General features: G+C 44.2%; 1 protein-coding gene across 1 annotated transcript; it reads left to right on the top strand.

The window, feature by feature from the left end:
• Positions 1-1,219: 1,219 nt before the first annotated feature.
• Positions 1,220-18,791, top strand: TRIM4 (tripartite motif containing 4). Its single transcript, XM_084881430.1, has 6 exons — positions 1,220-1,835; positions 7,511-7,606; positions 9,409-9,639; positions 11,478-11,500; positions 11,780-11,877; positions 14,224-18,791. Exons 1-6 carry the CDS (start codon positions 1,443-1,445, stop codon positions 14,808-14,810), a joined length of 1,428 nt encoding a protein of 475 aa, XP_084737556.1. The 5' UTR covers positions 1,220-1,442; the 3' UTR covers positions 14,811-18,791.
• The last annotated feature ends 1,575 nt before the right edge of the window (positions 18,792-20,366 follow it).

Here is a 20,366-nt window from a genome sequence, read left to right as displayed (position 1 = left end):
GTTCCAGATTATGAGAGGGATGTCTGACTGCCAGTTTAGACCCTGAGGGATTGGGCCTAAACCGGCAGACAGACATCCCCTGAAGGGTCCCATATTGGAGAGAGCAGGCTGGGCCTCTAGTAATAATAATTAAAAAGCACCTCAGAAACACAAGATCAAAAATCCATTGAAAAGAAACAAATAATTCCCTGAAACAGGCAAGCATATTGTTTGTTGAAAGCCTTAATGGATGCTCCTTGGGATAGCAATATGGTTGCTGTCTTCAAGCTGGGTCCAAAAGGCAATGTATCTGTGCTTCTGAATCTTAATCACTCCTTCTTTAAAAAAAACTTATTTTTCACTCTTTCCCAGTCTTTCACAACAGCTACAGCCTCAGCTCCACTCTCTAAGCATTGCTCTCTCATCCTGGTCTTGACCTCATCAGGTAGGAAGATCAGAAACTGCTCCAGCATCAGCACCAGCACCTACAGGATTTGCTCCTTCCCAGCATCTTCGGTGACTCAGCAGACCCCCCAGAGCTGGCGCAGAGCATCACCTGGTCCTCAGACCTTCTGGGAGTTGAACTAACTAAAACACTGATGGGAAGTCAAACCTGGAGATCATCATCTAATCCGGGATTCCTTCCCCTAACTTAATCACTGGAACCCCTATTAGCATTGGGTGAGTGCACCAGGCCCGGAGAAGGGGTTTCCCTCTACCTGGGGTCTGTTTCCTAGGCTGAGGAAGCAAGCGAAGGAAACCAGGGTGACGGGACCATCAGATAGCTCCCCAAACACCCCCTTTCCTGCGCACATCACCGGAGTTTCACCAAACTCCGGAGAAGAGTGGAGGAGAGTCGGTGGGCTTTGTTGGGGACTAGGATATCCTGCTTTTTTCTATGAACTCAACCAGACCTTGGGGCTGGAGGGTGAGAAGGGGCTCCTTTCCTTGCAGAATGAGGCTGAAAAAGAGGGGGGACTTCAGGGAGAGCAAGCCTCGAGGCCCAGCGCCTTCTAAGCCCCATTCCTCAGGGTCCAGCTGCACAGACCTGTCCTTCTGGGTGCAGCTTGCCTAGGACCCGGCGCTCAAATCACGGAGCAGCCAGCGGCCCTCAGCCTCACCTCCCACACCTGACCCGCCGGCCCGGCCCGTTAGCGCCTCGGGTTCAGCTGCACCAGCCCGGGCTGCACAGGCGCAGGCGCCGCCCTCCCGGCCCGGAGATTCTCGGCATCCGCTCCGGGCTTCCGGGGGGCGGAGGGAAGGGGGTAGTGGAAGGGGAGGGGGTTCCGCATTTCTATTGTTGACCGGAAGAGCGGCCCAAGTCCTGTCCGAAGGGTGTCCAGGCCTGGGAGGCCACGCCCGCGCGCCCCCGCAGCCCCGGAAGTCGGACTGCGCTTCCCCGGCGCCCGCAGCCCCGCGTCGGTCGGTCGGCCGGGCGGAAGGGCTCGGGTCGGGGAGGCGTCATGGAGGCCGAGGAGCTCCAGGAAGAGCTGACCTGCCCCATCTGCCTGGACTTCTTCAACGACCCCGTGTCCATCGAGTGCGGCCACAACTTCTGCCGCCGCTGCCTGCGCCGCGGCTGGACGCCGGCGGACGGGCTGTTCCTGTGCCCCGAGTGCCGGCAGCCGTCGGCGCCCGGCGCCCTGCGGCCCAACTGGGCGCTGGCGCGGCTCACGGAGAAGACGCGGCGGCGGCGCCAGGGCCCCGTGCCGCCCGGGCTGTGCGGCCGCCACTGGGAGCCGCTGCGCCTCTTCTGCGAGGACGACCAGCGGCCCGTGTGCCTGGTGTGCCGGGAGTCCCAGGAGCACCAGGACCACGCCATGGCGCCCGTGGACGAGGCCTTCGAGAGCTACCGGGTGAGCCCGCCGCGGGCGCCGGCCGGCCCTGCGTTCGCCGCTCCCTCCGCGGCCCTGGAAGACGCGGGGTGGCTGCCAGGCCCCATTGGAGGCAGGAAAACCCCTTTGAGGCTCAAAGAAGTGGTGCTACGCGGAGCTCAGAGCTGAAGCTGAAACGGGGGGCGGGAGGGCGGGGCGGGGCGTGCCGGCACCCCGGATTTCCTGGGAACTGGCTAGATTCCCCTGGGGAGCTGCTAGTTTCAGGCTCACACACCGAGTGGGCGTGTGCATACCAGTGCTGTCCAATAGAAACGTAAGGCAAACCACTTGGATACGTTTTATAGTGGTCAAAGAGCAGGTGACGCTCCTTTAAAAAAAAAAAAAAAGATACATTTTTATTGATCTCAGAGAGGAAGGGAGAGGGATAGAGAGAGAGAAACATGAATGAGAATCATTGATTGGCTGCCTCCTACACGCCCCCTACTTGGTGTAACTCCAGTGGTCTCCAACCCACAACCCTGGCGTGTCCCCTTGGTCGGAATCGAACCTGGGACCCTACAGTCCGCAGGCCCTACAGTCCGCAGGCCGATGTGCTATGCATGGAGCCAAATGAGCTAGGGCACATTCATTTTTAGTAATGTATTTTATTTACCTAATTATCCAAAATACTGTTTAACATTGTTCTTAGGAAACATCAGTGAGATATCTATTTTTTTTTTTTTCATAGTAGACATTTAAAATCTGTGTACTTCTTTTACAGCACATATTAATTCCACTGTCCCCATTTCGGGTGCTCACTGCCTAATGGCTGTTGTATTGGACAGTGCACGTCTGTCCTGTGGGTGTCATAGACAAGTATTTGGGAAAAGCCTGGTTTGGAGTAATGAGGCTAGGTTTTGTTACTAGCTTCTTTAATCAGTTGGGAAATCACTTCATATTTGAATTGTATATTATTTGTCCTGTTTCACACGTTAGTTAAGAAGCTTCTGTTGAATAAATCAGTTTATCCACTCTGCTCCAGCCACACTGGCCTTCTTGCTTTTGTTTTCAAGGCTGTTCTCTTTCTCTACCCACACCTTCTGTCCTTTAGATCTTACTTGCTTTTAGCTTGAAGATCTTCCTTGATCATCTTTTCCAGAGTAGCTCTACCCCCTTCCATTACTGATGGTGTAACTGCAGTGGTCTCCAACAGAATTGGTATCTAGTAAGTACTGGTTGAATGCACTCACTTAATGACACAAGTGAAATGATTTTGTAAACTATAAAATGTACAGTTTTATCAGCTGACTACAAACAGGAAACAGCTGTAAAGCTGGACAGTGAAGTGTATAGTAATTCATTCAGCAACATTTATTGATGCTTACTGCATGCCAGGCATTGTTCTAGAATCTGGACATAAACAAATGAGAAAGACATAGGCCTTGTCTTATAAGCATGTACACCAACACTTTTAGTATCTGAAAGTTACCCAAGTTTGTACCAAGTACCCAGAAAGTCTGAGGTCAGAGTGATCAGTGATGAGCGAGGAACGGCATTACAGAAGCTTTACACCTGAGTTCAGCCTTGAAGAGTAAGTATAGCAAGAGAGGGGAGAGGATATTCGGGCCAAGGGAACAGAGTGGCAGTGTGGGACAGTGTGTGATAGGTCAGAGGACTGGAGGTTGCTTAGAACTTCTGGAGTACAGAACGTGGGCGGGAGGATGGTGGAGTTGTTGAGGTTGAAGAAAGGAAGGACGTTGTTCATAGCTTTCTCTCTGAGGCACTGGGCATTGAGGACTTAAAGGCAGGGAATGACACCATCAGATTTTTGTTTTAGGAAGATCACTTTGATATCTATGTGGTTAGAGAAGACCAATTAGACTGTCGTTGCAGCATTCCAAGCAGGAGGCAGTATGGGCCTGAGTTAGTGCAGGGCAGGGGCGATGGAGAGAGGGGATGGGTTCATTTTGAATGCTGGAGTTGAACGACGTGGTGACTAATTGGACTCGGTGGGTAAGGGAGAGAGAGGAGCGTAGGATGCCAGTTTCTAGTGCTCATTTTGGGACATGTTAAGTGGAGGCAACTGTGACAGTAAGTCCAAGGATGAGGGACAGGAGGCAGGGGGGATCAGAGGCTCAAAACACTATTTTAGAATTGTCAGCCTACTCATAGAAGAAGTAAGCAGGTGAGATTTCCCTAGGACAGTGTTTCCCAAACTTTTGACATATGTGTACCCCTTCTATAATTTTCGTAACGCTGAGTATCCCTCGTACTCATGAGAACGTAGAATTAGGCGCAGCTAAGCATGGTGCAGTGCATATCCCCACCAAACTCCGGTGCAACGCGCACCCCCACCAAACTCTTCCCGTGCCCCTGGGGGTATGCGTACCACACTTTGGGAAACACTGCCCTAGGGGAACCACATGGATGGTAAGAAAAAGGGGGCATAAAGAGAAGCTTGGGAAATACCAGTGCTTAGTAGCCAGCAAAAGAGATTGAAAGGACCCATCAGAGAAATGGAAGGGAAAATACATTTGTAGGTGAGGGCTGAGGCAAATAAAGTGGCTGGTTATGAAAGGAGAACAGGGCCCTTACATCTTAAATCAACTGCCTCCTGCACGCCCCCTACTGGGAATGGAGCCTGTAACCCAGGCATGTGTCCTAACTGAATCGAACTGACCTCCTGGTTCATGGGTTGACACTCAATCACTGAGCCACACCAGCCAGGATCAAAAGGTCTTTTAGATGAACACAAGTTGGTTTTGAAAAGTCATGGGTGGTGGAGCAGAAAAAGAGGACAAAGAAATAGCTTCATAAACTTGAGGAAACAGATTGTTTGCACAGAAAGGCTTTAAGTACTGATCTTCTTATTCTCATGCCATTCTGCTGATTCTCAAAGCTAATCCATTCATTACTATTAATTCATCTAACAAATACTTCTTGAACACTATTTTGTGTCAGACACTACTACAGCATCAGACATAGCATTGGGAATAGAATGGTGAATAAGACAAAGACTTTTTATGAAGTGCAAAGTCAGTTTGGGCTGGGGGTAGGAGGTAGACAATAGACAGACAAATAGATGAAATAATCACGGATTATGATATGCTGTGAAAGAAATAATGTGCCATGCCAGAGAAGTCGCTGTCTCCCAGCTGACATTCAGGTAAGACTTGGTAGAGGAGTAGGATCCAGCCATCTGAGGAACAGTGGGAAGAACATTCCAGATAGTGGCCAGCAAATGCAAAGACCCCGAGGCTGGGAAGAGCCCGGCACTGAAAGGAGGTCCAGGTGCCGGGAGCATCATGAGTGAGGGGGAAAGTAGCATAAGGTGACTTGGGTTAAACAGGCCATAATAAGGTGTTTGAATTTTTCTGGTGGTGAGGAAAGCCAGTAAAGAATCTTAAGCAGGATAGTGACATGCTCTGATTGGCTTTTAGAAAGATTTTTTTCAGCTACTTTGTGAATATCAGATGAGAGAAGGACAAGATTGGAAGTAGGAAACCAGTCATGGGGTTATTATACATGTCCAGACAAGAGATGATGGTGACTGAACTAGAGAGTGGCAGTGGGGACAGTAAGGGGACTGATTAGATGTTTATTTTGGAGGTACATCTACCTGCTTGATCACAGTGACAGAAATGCACAGGACCTAAGAGCTGGGGTGGTATTTAAGAGGTCATCTAATCCATTTGTCATCAGCTGTGACCCAGGAAACGTGTGAGGCTCAGATATATAACTACCGTGTTTCCCCGAAAATAAGGCATCCTCTGAAAATAAGACCTAGTGCATGGAAAGATAAGACATCCCCTGAAAATAAGACCTAGTGCAACCTTGGGAGAAAAAATTAATATGACACTGTCTTATTTTTGGGGAAACAGGGTAGTTTGGTTGAAACTCATATCTGATTTGAAGTTAAATGTTCCTTGAACATGATAAACAAGCAGCAGATATCTTCATTCTGCAAGTGTATGCACTTTTATATACACAAATTTTTCTGATGTTAAATCAAGAGAAATGGTTTTTAAAAACCAACTAGCCAGCTTTGAAATGTTTGGTGCTGCCCTCCTGCCACCTCCTGGCAGTTTCTGTTACTGCAGGGAAGGAGTTTTCTGATCTCCCCAAAGGGCTCCCAAGTTTACTCCCCGGGACCGTTTATATCCCAAGTGTGGCAAGATTCAGAAAGACTTAAGAGTCTTGGATATTAGAACCAACTATGCAGGATAATTCATGCATACTAGAATTGTTAAAAGCTTTAAAAATGGAAAAATTCTATTTAAAAAATTAATTTGTTTTCATTATCAAAAGTGAAAACTTAAAATCTTGGTCACATACATATCAGCTATTTATCTCATTACAAGCCTCATATAAACATTGAACCTGACAGTGATCACAAAGTAGCAGTTACATAACTGAATAAAATAATAAGATTATTTGAGATAATCACTTACAGAGTAGCAGGATTATATACCTACTTAAGTGAGCAACTAGGAGTAATAAGTCGATTTTGTAATGCTACAAATAAAACATTATATTAGAAAATTATACAAGTGATATTGTGATATAAAACAACTATATAAATTCCTTTATAACCTAATGTTATTCTCCCCCCCCCACACACACACACATTTACTGTACAATTTTCAAGCATACATCAAATTTGGAAGAATCTGTGTATATAAAAGGCTAAGTGACCAGCCAACTGGCTGACTGGCCAGTAGGTATGATGTGCACTAACTGCTACGGGGCAGATGCTCAACACAGGAGCTGCCCAGTGACAGCAACTTTGCAGAGTGCCCTCTTGCACTCTGGGGATGTCAGATGGGATCCCTGCCAGAGGGACCCCGCTCACTCCGCAGGCGCCCTTCAAGCCATGGTGCCATCCTAGGTGCGGCTGGCTGGGGAGGGACCATAGGAAGTTGGTTCCAATGCATGTCCGGCCCATCTTGCCCTGTCCCACTCCACCAGCCACCTTCTAATTAATTTCCTTTCAATGTGCATGAATCCGTGCACCAGGCCTGTAGTTTTATAATAATACGAGTATACCCACATCTAGGTACTACCATTAACATTTTATTCCATTTGTTAATCATCTATCTGTTCATTTGTCTATATCTTCTTTGTATCCATCAATAATTATTTCCTTTTGAAGCATTTTAAAGTTAATTGTAGGCAGTACTTCCTCCTATACTTTGCATGCTCAGCATTAACCAGAGTTAACATTTATGTTATTTTTTGAGGTAAAATTTAATATAATGAGATAGATATATTGATTATTTTGGTAGTGTTTTGTTGCATAGATTATTAGAAGTAGTATTATGTACATTTAAAATTTTATGAAATCTTGCCACTGCCCTTCTAAAGGATGCAACTTTATGCTTTCCTACTTATGACGGTGCCAGAAGCTTTTTCTGCCTTGCCAGTGCTAGGTACTTTTTAATTGTCTAACAGTGGTCAGTTTTTGCCAATTTAATAGGCAAACTCTGTATAGTTTTGTAGCGATTTAAGACCAGAATATTTCTTATTCTGAAGATAGCCTGTTTAGGTTAGGTGACTTTTTTTTTTTTTTAATTAAATTATTATCTGTGTACATATTTTAACATTGCCCCCCCCCCTCCCCCCCCCCCCCCCCCCCCGTTAGGTTACTTTTTAAAGCTCTTGAACAAGGAAGTTGCTTGGAGAGATGATTTCTGTCTAACATGTGTTTCTGCTGGCAGGAAAAACTTCTCATGACTCAGTGTAGTCTAACGGCCAAGATGAAGAAAGCCATGCACTTACAGGACATGGAAGTGAAGAATGCTGCAGCGTGGAAGGTAGGCACCAGCAGCAGTGGTTGGACATCTCTTGCCTCTGAGGCCCTTGCAGTCTGTGTCTGCTTATGTAGTTTTGCTGGGATGAGCTTTTAGGAGGCCATCAGTTGTCAGGCCCCTTGCAGATAAGGTGTTAGAACAGGAAGTATGTATCTGTCCCCAATGATCTCTGAGTTCCATATACTTCATCCCCATCTCTACGTTAAGGTAGTGCCCCTTTCTTTCCCACTTTTTCCTAAGGTTGGAATTGGTTTGGGTCCATGGCATTGTAGAAAGTAAATGGACTGTGCTTTCAGAGTTGGGAGGCATGGTGTGTGTGTGCACAAGCACATATCTAAATGTTGACCAAAACGGAAGAGTAGGTGTTCTGAGAGCTAAACTAAGTAGTAGATGTGAAAGTGCATTTTAGTTTAAAAAGTACGCAAACAAAGCATTGATAGCTATAGTAGAGACCCAGATGTTTCAAAGAATCAATGAACACTATGAAGGCTACTATAAAGATAGCAAGTAAAATAAAAAAAATAAAAAAAAAAGGGACAGAATGTTGGAACGGCGGCAGCCAGGCCTAGAATGGCCAGGCACAAGGCAGTGGCAGCCAGGCCCGGAGCAGCAGCAGCCAGGCCCCAGAGCAGCAGCAGCCGGGCCCAGAGCAGCCGGGTCGGGTGTGGCCAGGCCTGGGGCAGCAGCTGCCAGGCTGGGAGCGGCCAGGCCTGGAGCAGCCGGGTCGGGTGCGGCCAGGCCCGGAGCAGCGGCTGCCAGGCTTGGAGCGGCCAGGCCCGGAGTGGCCGGGCCCGGAGCAGCCGGGTCGGGTGTGGCCAGGCCTGGAGCAGCAGCTGCCAGGCTGGGAGCGGCCAGGCTTGGAGCAGCAGCTGCCAGGCTGGGAGCAGCCAGGCCCGGAGCAGCTGGGCCCAGAGCAGCCGGGTCGGTTGCGGCCAAGCCTGGAGCAGCAGCTGCCAGGCCCAGAGCGGCCAGGCCCAGAGCGGCCGGGCCTGGAGCAGCCAGGCCCAGAGCAGCCGGGTTGGGAGTGGCCAGGCCCGGAGCAGCAGCAGCCAAGCCCAGAGCAACCAGGTTGGGAGCGGCAGTGGCCAGACCCAGAGCAGCTGGTTGTGGAACGGACCAGAGCAACAGAGGCCAGGCCCGGAGCAGCCAGGCCCGGAACAGCTCGCTCCTTGCCTGCCCCCGCCCAAAGGCTGCCTCTCAGACATGGCTGGAAACTTTTGCAGGAACTTGAGGGTCTGCTGAATCAAGTGATGAAGGCTTAGATCTGGATATGTTGAGTTAGTATAGCGCTGGGGTGTTGATCTGTGAGTGCCTTGTGCGGGGCCTGGATGAGGTTGGTTGACCTATTTGAAGTGTCTTTTGTGTGAAGTGTATCTTTGGGCATGTGGAGGTATTATTGATATGAGAAAATGCTAAGTAACTGATTTACTATCTGAAAAGGGATTTACTATTGGGGAAAGGGAGGGAGGAAGAGACTGAACAAAAACTGTGCACCTATGGATGAGGACAATCGGGGAGAGGAAGGGGGCTGAGGGTGGGGTGGGAACCTGGTGGAGGAGGGAAGAAATGAGGAACCTTTGTAATAATATGAACAATAAAGATTGATTTTTTTTAAAAAAAAGATAGCAAGTAAGTTTAAACAGAGGAGCAGTTTTTGGAAATTTGTGGGGCGGGGTAGGCAGGAGCTTTTCTGGAGGAGGTGATTAGAATGGAAGGACCATGGGCTACTGGGGCGTCCTGTGCAAGGAGTTTAGGAGTAAGGACTGGGCAGAAACAAGGACTGAGCAAATCTCATGTGTCTCTAGGACAAGATGAAGAACCAGAAATTGAGATTCAGCGCAGAATTTACGAAGCTGCATGACTTCCTGGCCGAAGAAGAGCAACTGTTTCTTCAGAAGTTGAGCAAAGAAGAAGAAGAGACTAAGAAGAAGCGGACTGAGAACACATTACGGCTCCATCAGATAATCACTTCCCTGAAGAAGCTCATCTTAGAGGTGGAGGAGAAGAGCCAGAGCTCCATCCTGGAGTTGCTTCAGGTGAGACTGGCAGGGGAGGGGTTCGTTAACATCACTAACTGAACTCTCTTGCCTTCAGAGCTAAATGTCTTTCTTAGTGAGTGAGTTTAATAGAAGAAACATTTTCTCTCTGTTGATGATTGTATTACTACTGTCGTTATACAATTAAATAATCAAAGATTTACTATTTAAAGGAACTTAATTCAGTACACTGTAGGTATCATTCACCTGGCCCAATAATTTATCTAGGATCTGAAGCACATCTAAGACTTTTCTATTTGTCTTATTTATATGTTTGTACGGGGGGTGCAAAAGACTCTGACTGTAAACCTACTTTTGCCCCACCCTGTACAAACAGGGTATGTGTCCACCTCAGGTAACTGGGAGGCTGAGCCACTGGGCCCTATAGGACACCTGGCACACAAAGCCACTCAGTCAACTCAGGGAAGCAGCCAAAATGCAGAGACAAAGAAACAGGTCACAAATGAAAGAAATGGAGGAAAGCAAACTACCGGATATAGAATTCAAAACCCTGGATATGAGGGGTGACAGTTTTCCATAGTGTCAGTACACAAAAACATATTAGTCATTTTACTATTAACAAGCTTTGGATTGTTTCCAGTGTTTACTGAAACAAAAAGCAGTTAAGAACATCTTGTTTTGGTGCACTATGTGTACATTTTCTGTCAGTTATGTATATGTATCAATGAGAGCAATCTCTGATCACAGTAGTTGTACCAGTTTACACCATTGCTAGCAATGTGTGTAAGATCCAGTTGCTCTATATCCTTACTGATACTTAGAATGACCAGTTCTTTAATTTTAGCCATCCAAAATGATGTATGGTGTTATCTCATGCCCTCAATCAGCACCTCTTCCCTCTTTCTGAAAGGTACATGGCAGTTAATGACTAATGAGGTTGAGTACGTTTCAAATGGTAATTAATCATTTCGATACATTCCCTTTTTTAAAAAACAAACAAAACAAAACAGCTTTCTTGAGATATAATTCCTCCATTTTAAGTGTACAATTGAGTAATATAATTTTATCAAGTTGTTAAACCCTTACAAAAATCCAGCTTTACAGCATTTCCATAAGATCCGTTTTTGTTCTTACCCCCAGACTCCCACAACCTACTTTCTGATTCTGAAGATTTTACTTTTTTGAATATATCACACAATTATATTATATCATCTTTGTGTATGTATTCTTTCATCTAATATAATGTTTTTGAGTTTTATTTATGTTGTAGCATATATTAGCATTGCATTTGAATTCCTTTTTAAATTCCTGAGTAGTATTTCATTGTAGAATATAGCACATTTTGTTTATCTTTTCAGAAATTGATGGGCATTGGGTTGTTTCCTTTTGGCTGTTATGAATAATGCTGCTATGAACATTTGTCTGGCTCTCTGTGTGTGAATATATGTTTTCAAAATAGTAGGAGCAGATTTGCTAGTCATTTTGTATATTTAACTTTTTAAGAAGCTGCTAAACTGTTTTCCAAAGTGGCTGAACCATTTTACATTCTTACCACATCCTAGCCAACATTTGTTATTATCTCTGATTGAAAGAGAATAGATGGAGAAGTTGGCAAAAATCACTAGAGAGTTAATGTCATAGTGCTAAAAGAGAAAGAATAAAGTTTCAAGAAAGAGATTGATTGACTTTGTCAAATGGTACAGAGGGGTCACAGGAGGAAAAAACCTACATTGTGTCAGTTGATTGGCTTTGGCAGAAAGAGATCATATGTGACAAACAAAAGCAGCTTACAGAAAAATACTGCTCATAAAGTTGAGTACCAGCTCTCAAGAAGGAGGTACAAACTTACATCTTTCTTCCTTCTCTTCTCTTTACAGAATCCCAAAGATCTTTTGGCCAGGTATGAACTCCTTCTTTCTTATGGGGTCTGCATGGAATGGTAAAGATACCGCTTGAGTAGAAGGGGAACAAGGTCGGGCTGCATAGGTCCATCTGGTCACACCTGGAGGGGCCTGCGGAGAGGGGTGCTGTTCACTTTACAAGGAGGACTAGCAGAGAAGTTGTCTAGGCTTTGGAGAATTGTCTAGGCTTTGGAGTTGGAACCTTCATAGGAGTTGGGGGTCTTAACTCCCCTAGTTGTCTCCTAAGTTAGAAGAGCAGCCTTCTGTCCTTTTTTTAGGAGTGAGAACCAAGATGTAAACTACTCCCTTGAAGTCCTGGAGGTGAAGACTATGTGCCATATACCACTGATGAAGGAAATGCTGAAACGATTCGAAGGTGAGCAGAATTTCTAGGAGTTGGAGCTCCCTATAAGTCTTTAAAATAAGAGAATAAACAGAGAGAAGTCTGGAAAGGAAGGAGGAAATAGGATATGAAGCCAACAGGAGGATGGCGGGGGGGGGGGGGGGGGGGGGGGATGGTAATTACTTAGGAATGAATGGATATATGCTTCATTCAGGAAACATTTATTTAGCCCTAGCCAGTTTGGTCCAGTGGATAGAGCATCGGCCTGCAGACCAAAGGGTCCTGGGTTTGATTCCTGTCAAGGGCACATACCTTGGTTGCAGGCTCCTTCCCAGTCCAGGCCCTGGTCAAGGCTCATGCAGAAGGCAACCAATCAATGTATTTCTCTCACATCAATGCTTATCTCTCTCTCTCCCTTTCTCTTTTTCTCTCCCTAAAAACAATGGAAAAATATCCTGGGGCAAGGATTAACAACAATAGAAAACAAAACAAAGAAACATTTAGCACATGCTATGTATTGTTATAAGGCACTAGTGATACAGAAAAAAAAAAGACCTCTTCTAAGAATTCATAAGCAAATTGGAGGCAGACACATATCACAGTAATATTGTGGACTCGGGGTTTATCAGTGGTATGAAATATTATAGAAGTACATGGCGGGTGAAGTAGGGAAGTTTTCACAGCAGAGATGACAATTTGAGGGATGAGTAGGAGCTTGCCATGTGGAAAAAGGGAGTGTACTCTTCAAGCAGAGGCAGCAACATGAACTAAAGATGTGGAAAATGGAGGGTATCCTGTGTGACTAAACCATAAAGATGAATTGTAGGGAAAGGCGGGGACTGAGGCTGAGAAGAGGAGTGTAGGAAAGGCCAAAGATAGACTTATGGGATCTCCAGGGAAGTATGGAAGCATGTACATGTTGTAAAAGCCATATAGGCAATTCTCGTGCACATCCCTGGTTAAGAACCATGTTGCTGATATCCCCATCTGGCTAAAATGAAGTAACAGGAACTCTGCCTGAAACTGTTTTTGTTAATTAAAACAAAACAAAACAAACAAAAAAACAGTACTAGAAACAACAATTTTCAAAACACCAAGCATCAGGCAGTGATCACTTATAAAGTGAAACAGATGAGGAGATTGTTCCAGCCTATACCCTTGAGAGAGTTTTCAGTCTATCATAGGGAGGTTTAACCGAGATAATGCTAGGTAGACTTGTCTGAGTTGAGCAATGGAACTGAGAGTCTAGGGAGAACAAAAAAAAAGTGAGAGTTTGCAGAGTACTGGAGAGGAGATGGCTACACAGGGAAAGAACCCTGATGTTTTCAGCAGAGTCCTGATCAGAACAAGCATGTGAAGCACTATCTGAGGTTAAGGAAGAAAGTTTCCAAAATGATTATAAGGAACAGTTCCTGATGCTCATACAGGGCTAGGAACAATACCTGTTTCTACCAGCCAGACTGGAACACTCTTAATTCATGGTTACTGAATAGAGTTTTCAGGAAAGTTTTGCCTCATTAGTGGGGAATAATTTACCCTATACTGAGCAGTGCTTTGGACCCACCTAAAACATGAATGAAGACTCCAAACGATCAAATTATTCCCGAGTAACTGCATGCCAGGACAAGCTCAAAAGATTGATTGGGATTTTTAAAAATGAGTGCATGTTCACAATGTAAATGCACAGTGTTTGACATCCAATCAAGGATTACCAGGCATGCAAAGAAGTAGGGAAACATGACTCAATGAGAATAATTAATAGAAGTCAACCCAGGATTGACCAGGTTATTAGAATAAACATAAGACATTAATACAGTGATTATAAATGTTCTGTAAATAGGCATATAGAGACATGGAAGATATAAAAAAAACACAACCCTAGATCAAACTTGGGCCTCATCCCAAATGGGTGGAAGGAGACTTAGGATAATAAGTTCCTTTCTCAGTTATCTGTGGGGGGCCTGTGGAGATGCCCAGTGAACAACTGGAACCGGTAAAGAGAAGCCTTGTTAACGATGACATTCATAGGTACCTGTACAGAGGACCAGCCAGTCAACAGTCTTGGTCTACTTCTGACTCAATAAGTCAGAATTTGTTAACATTTCTCCAAACTTTATGCTGGTTGTGAAGTCTTACGGCCATGATCTAACGAGCTCCCCATTTTCTAGGACTTAGTCTTTTGCAGCAGAAGGGAAATGAGGATTTCAGGTTGCTAGTGACCCACCTGAGGGATAGTTGAGAGGCAATGAGGAGTCGCATGCCTGATAGCACACGTTGGGAGGAGAAAGATGGAGCTGAAGCTGGAATGACGGGCGTCTCTGGAGGAGGGCTGGTGGTGAGCTCTTGTGTTATTTACCTCAGCTCTCTTTTTCTCTGCAGTGCCTGTCAGTGCGGCTGAAGACACAGGTCATCCCCAACTTGTCTTCTCCCAGGAAGGGAAGTATGTGAAAAATGGAGCACCTGCCAATTCTAGGCCATTACTCTCTTCAGCATGGAACTACTTCACTGGATGGAGGAATCCCCAGCAGAGCACACACTTCGTAGAGAGATTTCAACACTTACCGTGCGTTTTGGGGAAAAACGTTTTCACTTCAGGGAAACATTACTGGGAAGTGGAGAACCGAGATACCCGGGAGATTGCTGTGGGGGTGTGTCAGGAGGACATCATGGGGATTGTTGATAACGCAGAAATGTCTCCTCACTTGGGCATCTGGGCTATCTGTTGGAGTCCTGCTGGCTATTGGCCCCTCACAGGCTCCCCTGTAAATCCCGCCAAGCTAGAGTCAGCTCTTCACCGGGTGGGCATTTTCCTAGATTATGGGGCTGGGGATATCTCGTTCTACAATGCTGTGGATGGAATGCACCTGCACACTTTCTCTTGTTCTTTTGTCTCATGTCTCCGGCCGTTTTTCTGGTTGAGCCCGTTAGCATCTTTAGTCATCCCACCGGTGACTGGTGGGAAGTGATGATGGCTGTTCTTCCCCGCCCCAAGAATCCCTGTCTCTGTCTCAGGGACACCATTTGTTGGCCCTCCTCTTTAACTGCATAGTGATCCTTCAAAGCACATCAGTACTGTCCACTCAGAACTCCAGTTTTGTGTTCTGTTCGTCTCCCTGTGTGTCCCGTGCATAGACAGATATGGCACATCCTGTTGCCTTTCTAGCCACTGGCCCCACTTCTCAGCTTCTCCTCTGGCACTTTCTAATGGAACTGCTTGGTGTCCGCCCTCTGTGGCTTCAGGAGAAGCAGTCCCATGGGAGGTAATTCTGGCCAATGAGACAGGTTGGCAAGTTTTCCAGGGTGGGGGAACTTCCTGGGGAATATTTTTGTAGCTTCTAAAAAGAGGTATTTGGAAAGCCACAGCTCTTTTCTATATTAGCAGCTGTTTTGGACCTGAGGAGAGTACAGTAACAGTGGAAAGGAAGAAAAAACACGGTCTTTGCTGGCATCAAACTGTTGGAATTTCCCTAATCCCAAACTACTTGTTATCTGAGATTATTGCTCCCTTTTTGTATGAGGCGATTTTAGTTGCATTTCGGTTACTTGCAGACTGAAGTGTCCCAACTGGTGCTATAGGCACATAGCGTGGACATCCCACGTTGAGGCTTATCTCATTTTTTCCTGAAACTTGACAAATGTATGGAATCCACATTCACTTCCATTGCATAATTATTCCTTCCAGTAAGTACTGGTATCCTTCACTTTTCTGGATCAGAAAACTGACTCTGCCCATGTTACTGCTCTCTTCACCTGACCAGGTCTCAGCCGTCAAGTTTGTTATCATAGATTGTATATACAAGTTTATTGACATAGTGAAAGTGTTGAAAAACATTTAAGTATTTATACTGTGCTAGCCTCTTCACATAATGGTTTCATATGACTCTAACAGCTTGATGAGATGGAGATTAAAATCCTATTTTTATAAGTGAGAAAACAAACCTTTAGAGTAATTCACTCATTATTGCTTAGCTGGCAAATGGGAGTGTTGGGATTCAATTTAGATCTGTTTGAGATGAAAGTCACATTATTTTTTTCCTACTCTGCATTTATTTGTAAGTATTTATAGAATGCAGCATAAATTTGTTTCTTATTTTCTTACATTTTATCCTATATATGTGTTTTTCTCTTTACCTTTATACTCTCAATTGTAAGCACTCAAGAGTATTGTGGAAGTTACTGGATAGTTATTTTAAAAATAACGATTATTGCTCTCATTATAAAAGTCATGCACTTCTTGTAGAAAATTTGGAATGTACAAAGTGTGTAAATAAAATTAAAGCCATCAGTGGTCCCACCATAACTAACATGTTGATGTGTTTTCTCCCAGATTTTCAATATTTTCTGGAGTGATTTAACAAGGCTTCTTTCAAAACTTCTAGCACCCTCCCTAACCCTTCCCCTGCCTGTGTCCCAGCCCATTCTGGCTTCTCTTCCTATTCAGCCAGGCCAGTGTGATTTCATCTAATGATTTCTGCTCAGTTCTCCTTCACTCTCCAAGTTACTGGAGGTTGTGAGTTGAATGTGTCCTCCAAAAAGATATGTTGAAGTCCTACCTGTGAGCATGACCTTATTGGAAATTAAATTGAGGACATTAGGGTGGGACTAACCCAACGTGACTGGTATTCTTATAATTAGAGGGAAATTTGTAAACACACACACACATACACACACACACACACACACACACACACACACACACACATGAAATGCCACGTGAAGGCTTGGAATATGGCCATAGGAGAGATTGGAATCACGCTATCACAAGCCAAGGAAAGCCTGGGGCTGCTAGAAGCTGGGAAAGGAAGGAAGAATCCTTTCTCCCCTAGAAGCTTCCCTGAGAGCAGGGCCCTGACAACACCTATGGACCCCTGGCCTCCAGCACTGAGACCATAGGTTCCTGTGGGGTAAGCCAGCCAGTGTGTGGTGCTTTTTAATGGCAGCCCCAGGAAAGGAACAGGTTCCATCAGGACTTCTAGCACCTGCCCTGTTCATTTCCAGTCTGGGAATTTTATCAGTACCTTTGCCCCTCTCCTTGTTCTGGGCTGTTGAACTAGGTTGATTGGCTCTGCTCCAAAGTCTCATCTGACTTAAAGGGGGCTCTTTGAGCTGCTTGGTAAACAAACTTCAATTTTTCATTCCTTGACTTCCTTTTATATCTCTGGTGGCAGTGATTCCAAGCTTTTTCTTCTTTTCTCAAGCTTTCATATCACTGTAGCGGGTTTAAAACTTTACTTTTACCTATCTTAGGTTTTCAGATGTATTATAATAGCTTTCAATTTTACTTGGAGTTTTCTTTGAGACTTTACTATGTTAAATGTATCAACTGCCTCATTAGGAGGGGCATTTATTATGTGGCCTTGAGAAAGCTTATTTCACCACAGACACTTTAGCTTTGGGAGCAGAAATTAACACTTCCCCCAAAACAGTTGGACAATGACTTTTTTTCTTTTTAATCCTCACTGGAGAATATTCTTTTCCATTGATTTTTAGAGAGAGTGAAAGGGAGGGAGATGGAGGGGGGAGAGAGAAACATCAGTGTGAGAAAGATACATGGACTGGTTCTAGATAGTTGCCTCCCCAATGGGGCACCCTCAACTGGGGAGGGGAGAGTAAACTCTCACTTGAGGTACATGCCCTTGATAGGGAATCTAAGCCTTCAGTCTGTAAGTTGATGTTCTGACCACTGAGCAATTTGGCCAGGGCTGACCATGACCATCCTACACTTTCTCCACTTGATCTTGACCATCTCAGATTTCAACCTAGGCTTGTGCTGCACAGCCCCCAAAGTCGGTGATACATGCCTTGTTTCTGTAAACTACTCATGCTGTGTGGTCCTGAATAGGGCTCTGTTAAAGTCTCCCCCCCCCCCCCCCCTGCCCTGGAGACTGGGCTTTTGCTATGGAAAACACCACTCTGGGCACATTTTTCAATGATTTCTAGTCCTCTTCTCACCCCCCCCCCCCCCACGCCAGAGCCATGAGGGGGATCTTTTTCACCTTTTCTCTGAGAATTTGGTGGGATTCCTGGAGGTAGAACTAATGATATATGTGCCCCCTTTCCAAAACTGCAACCAAGTTTCTCACTCAAGCCAGTGTACTCAACCTTTGTCAAATCTGCCAATTAAGCTTATGACTCTGGTGGATTTTTGTTTCAGGTAAGTGAATCTGAGCTTCAACTCTGGATCTGTCTACCCAGATTTCGGGGTGGCAATTTGCCAGGCAGCCTCAGTTCTCTGCTGGGTCCAAGAAAAGCCATTGCTTTTCAGCTCTCGCTCTCTCTCTCTCTCTCTCTCTCTCTCTCTCTCTCTCTCTCTCTCGGATATGAGTTATAACTTCCAAACTTTTTACATATTGGATCTGAAACTGGAAGTCCTCTATCATAATATTAAAAAATGTTTCTTGTAGACCTCTATAATGGTTAATTTTGACTGGGCTAATGGATATTCAGATGGTTGTAAAACATTATTTCTAGGTGTGTCTGTGAAGGTGTTTCCAGAACAAATGAACATGTGAATCAATAGACTAATTAAAGAAGATTGCTCTCACCAATGTGGGTAAATATCATCTAGTCATCTGAGAGCCTGATAGAACAAAAAGGGAGAGGGAGGACAAATTCGTTCTCTGCCTCTGCTGGGACATCCACCTTCTCCTGCCATTGGACATTGGTGCTCTTGGTTCTTAACCTTCAGATGTGGACTGACATGTACCCCATTGGTCTCTTGATTCTTTGGCCTTTGGATCCCACTGGAACTCGTACCATTAGTCCCCATGGTTCTCAGGACTTTGGACTCTAACTGAATTATACCACCATCTTTACTGGTTCTCTAGCTTGCAGACAGAGGGCTGTGGAATGTAGTCTTCATGATCATGTGAGTCAATGGCCAATAATCCATTCTATTACTTTTGTTCCCCTGATCAATACAATCTCATATAGTTGGGTCTTACTTTTTTTTTTTTTTTTTTTTAAATCCAGTCTGTCAATTTTTAACTATTCTTAAATCATTCACCTTTAAATTTATTGTATAGTGTATTAAAATATACTGTCTTGGGGTGGGGGCAGCTGGGGAGTGGTCAATGGGGGAAAATGAGTTTTATGTAGTACTTTAAACAATAAAGAATTTTTAAATAAAAAAATTGTATGATATGGATTTAAAAAATATATATATGAGCTATCTTTCTAGCAAAGGCAAGTGAATCTTTGATTGTATATCATTACACTTAATGGCACAACTAGTCTAGGATTCTGTGAGCTGCCCTGGGACACTCCTAAAAAAGTATTATTATTATTAAAAATATATACCATCTTGCTAGCTGTTCTCTATTAGTTTCATTTCTTCTATGTTTCTTTTTCCTTTTTCTGCCCTCTCTAATTTTGCTGAGCATTTTTGAAAAATCATTTTATCTCCTTATATACTTACTAAACTTCTTTTCGTCATTGCCATAGGGTTTACAATTTGAACTATGAATCTACCTTCAAATAATGTCACTTCATGTAAGGTGAAAGACTGTAACAATATGACCTTGGTTCCCAGTACTTGTTTGATTGTTACACATTTCACTTCTTCATATGCAATAAATATCAACAAATGGTTGCTATTACTACTTTAAACACTTACTAGCTTTAAACATCTTCTGGTATGTTGAAAGTATGAGGGGGGTGAAATGACAATGTGGAAAAAAAGACACAATGAAGAAACCCAGGTAACTGAGGACTTTTAAGATACTTTGGAAAGATATTTCATAGATTACCTATGCTGATGAATTAGAATCTATAGACTAGACCCATAGACATCCAAGAGAAACTCACAGGAAAGATTGAGAAAATCACTGCTCCTCTGGAGTCTGGATGCTTAGTACAGCCTTTTTTCTTATTGACTTGGTTGCTAAGAATGTAGGAGATAGGTAATTCTGAAGTGAAAAAGATTTTCAGAGTTAAAGGGATTAGGGTCCTCTGAATAAAATTGAGAGCACACTTATCTGCTCTTCCTCACAGTTTTGTCATCATTATTATATGGTGTAGACCTACAGAATGTTTCTTGACAGACCATCCTGGCTTTGTTTTTTCATTTAGCATGACACACACACTTGCAGGTCTTGCATCTTTATCCATTGTAAAAAATCTCTGTCTTAATTGAACTGTCTAATTTATTTATACTTAATGATATAATTGGTATAGTTGAGTTAAAATCTACCAACTTTTTAAACTTTTTGCAAGATTGGTTCAATATCTGCCAATTAACATGATACGCAACATAAACAAAATGAAGGATAAAAATCACATGATCATATCAATAGCTGCATAAAAGTCATTTGACAAAATTCAGCAGTTATTTATGATAAAAACTCTCAGCAAAGTGGGAATAGAGAGAACATACCTCAATGTAATAAAGGCTATATATGACAGACCCCATAGCTGACATCATATTCAACCAGGGTAAACTAAAAACGTTTGTTTCCCTTAAAATCAGGAACAAGACAAGAATATCAATTTCACCAACCTTATTCAACATAGTTCTGGAAGTT

The sequence above is a fragment of the Pipistrellus hanaki genome (assembly GCF_964339955.1).
Source record: "Pipistrellus hanaki genome assembly, chromosome: 4".
In the NCBI taxonomy this organism is placed as follows: Eukaryota; Metazoa; Chordata; class Mammalia; order Chiroptera; family Vespertilionidae; genus Pipistrellus; species Pipistrellus hanaki.
The sequence above is the reverse complement of the archived record's forward strand: the minus strand, read 5'-3'. Positions and strand labels throughout refer to the sequence as shown.

Coding starts and splice junctions, on each gene's coding strand:
- TRIM4 (XM_084881430.1), top strand. CDS start 1,443: ATGGAGGCCGAGGAGCTCCAGGAAGAGCTGACCTGCCCCATCTGCCTG. Junction 1,836..7,510: donor AGGCCTTCGAGAGCTACCGG/GTGAGCCCGCCG, acceptor TTCTGCTGGCAG/GAAAAACTTCTCATGACTCA. Junction 7,607..9,408: donor AGAATGCTGCAGCGTGGAAG/GTAGGCACCAGC, acceptor ATGTGTCTCTAG/GACAAGATGAAGAACCAGAA.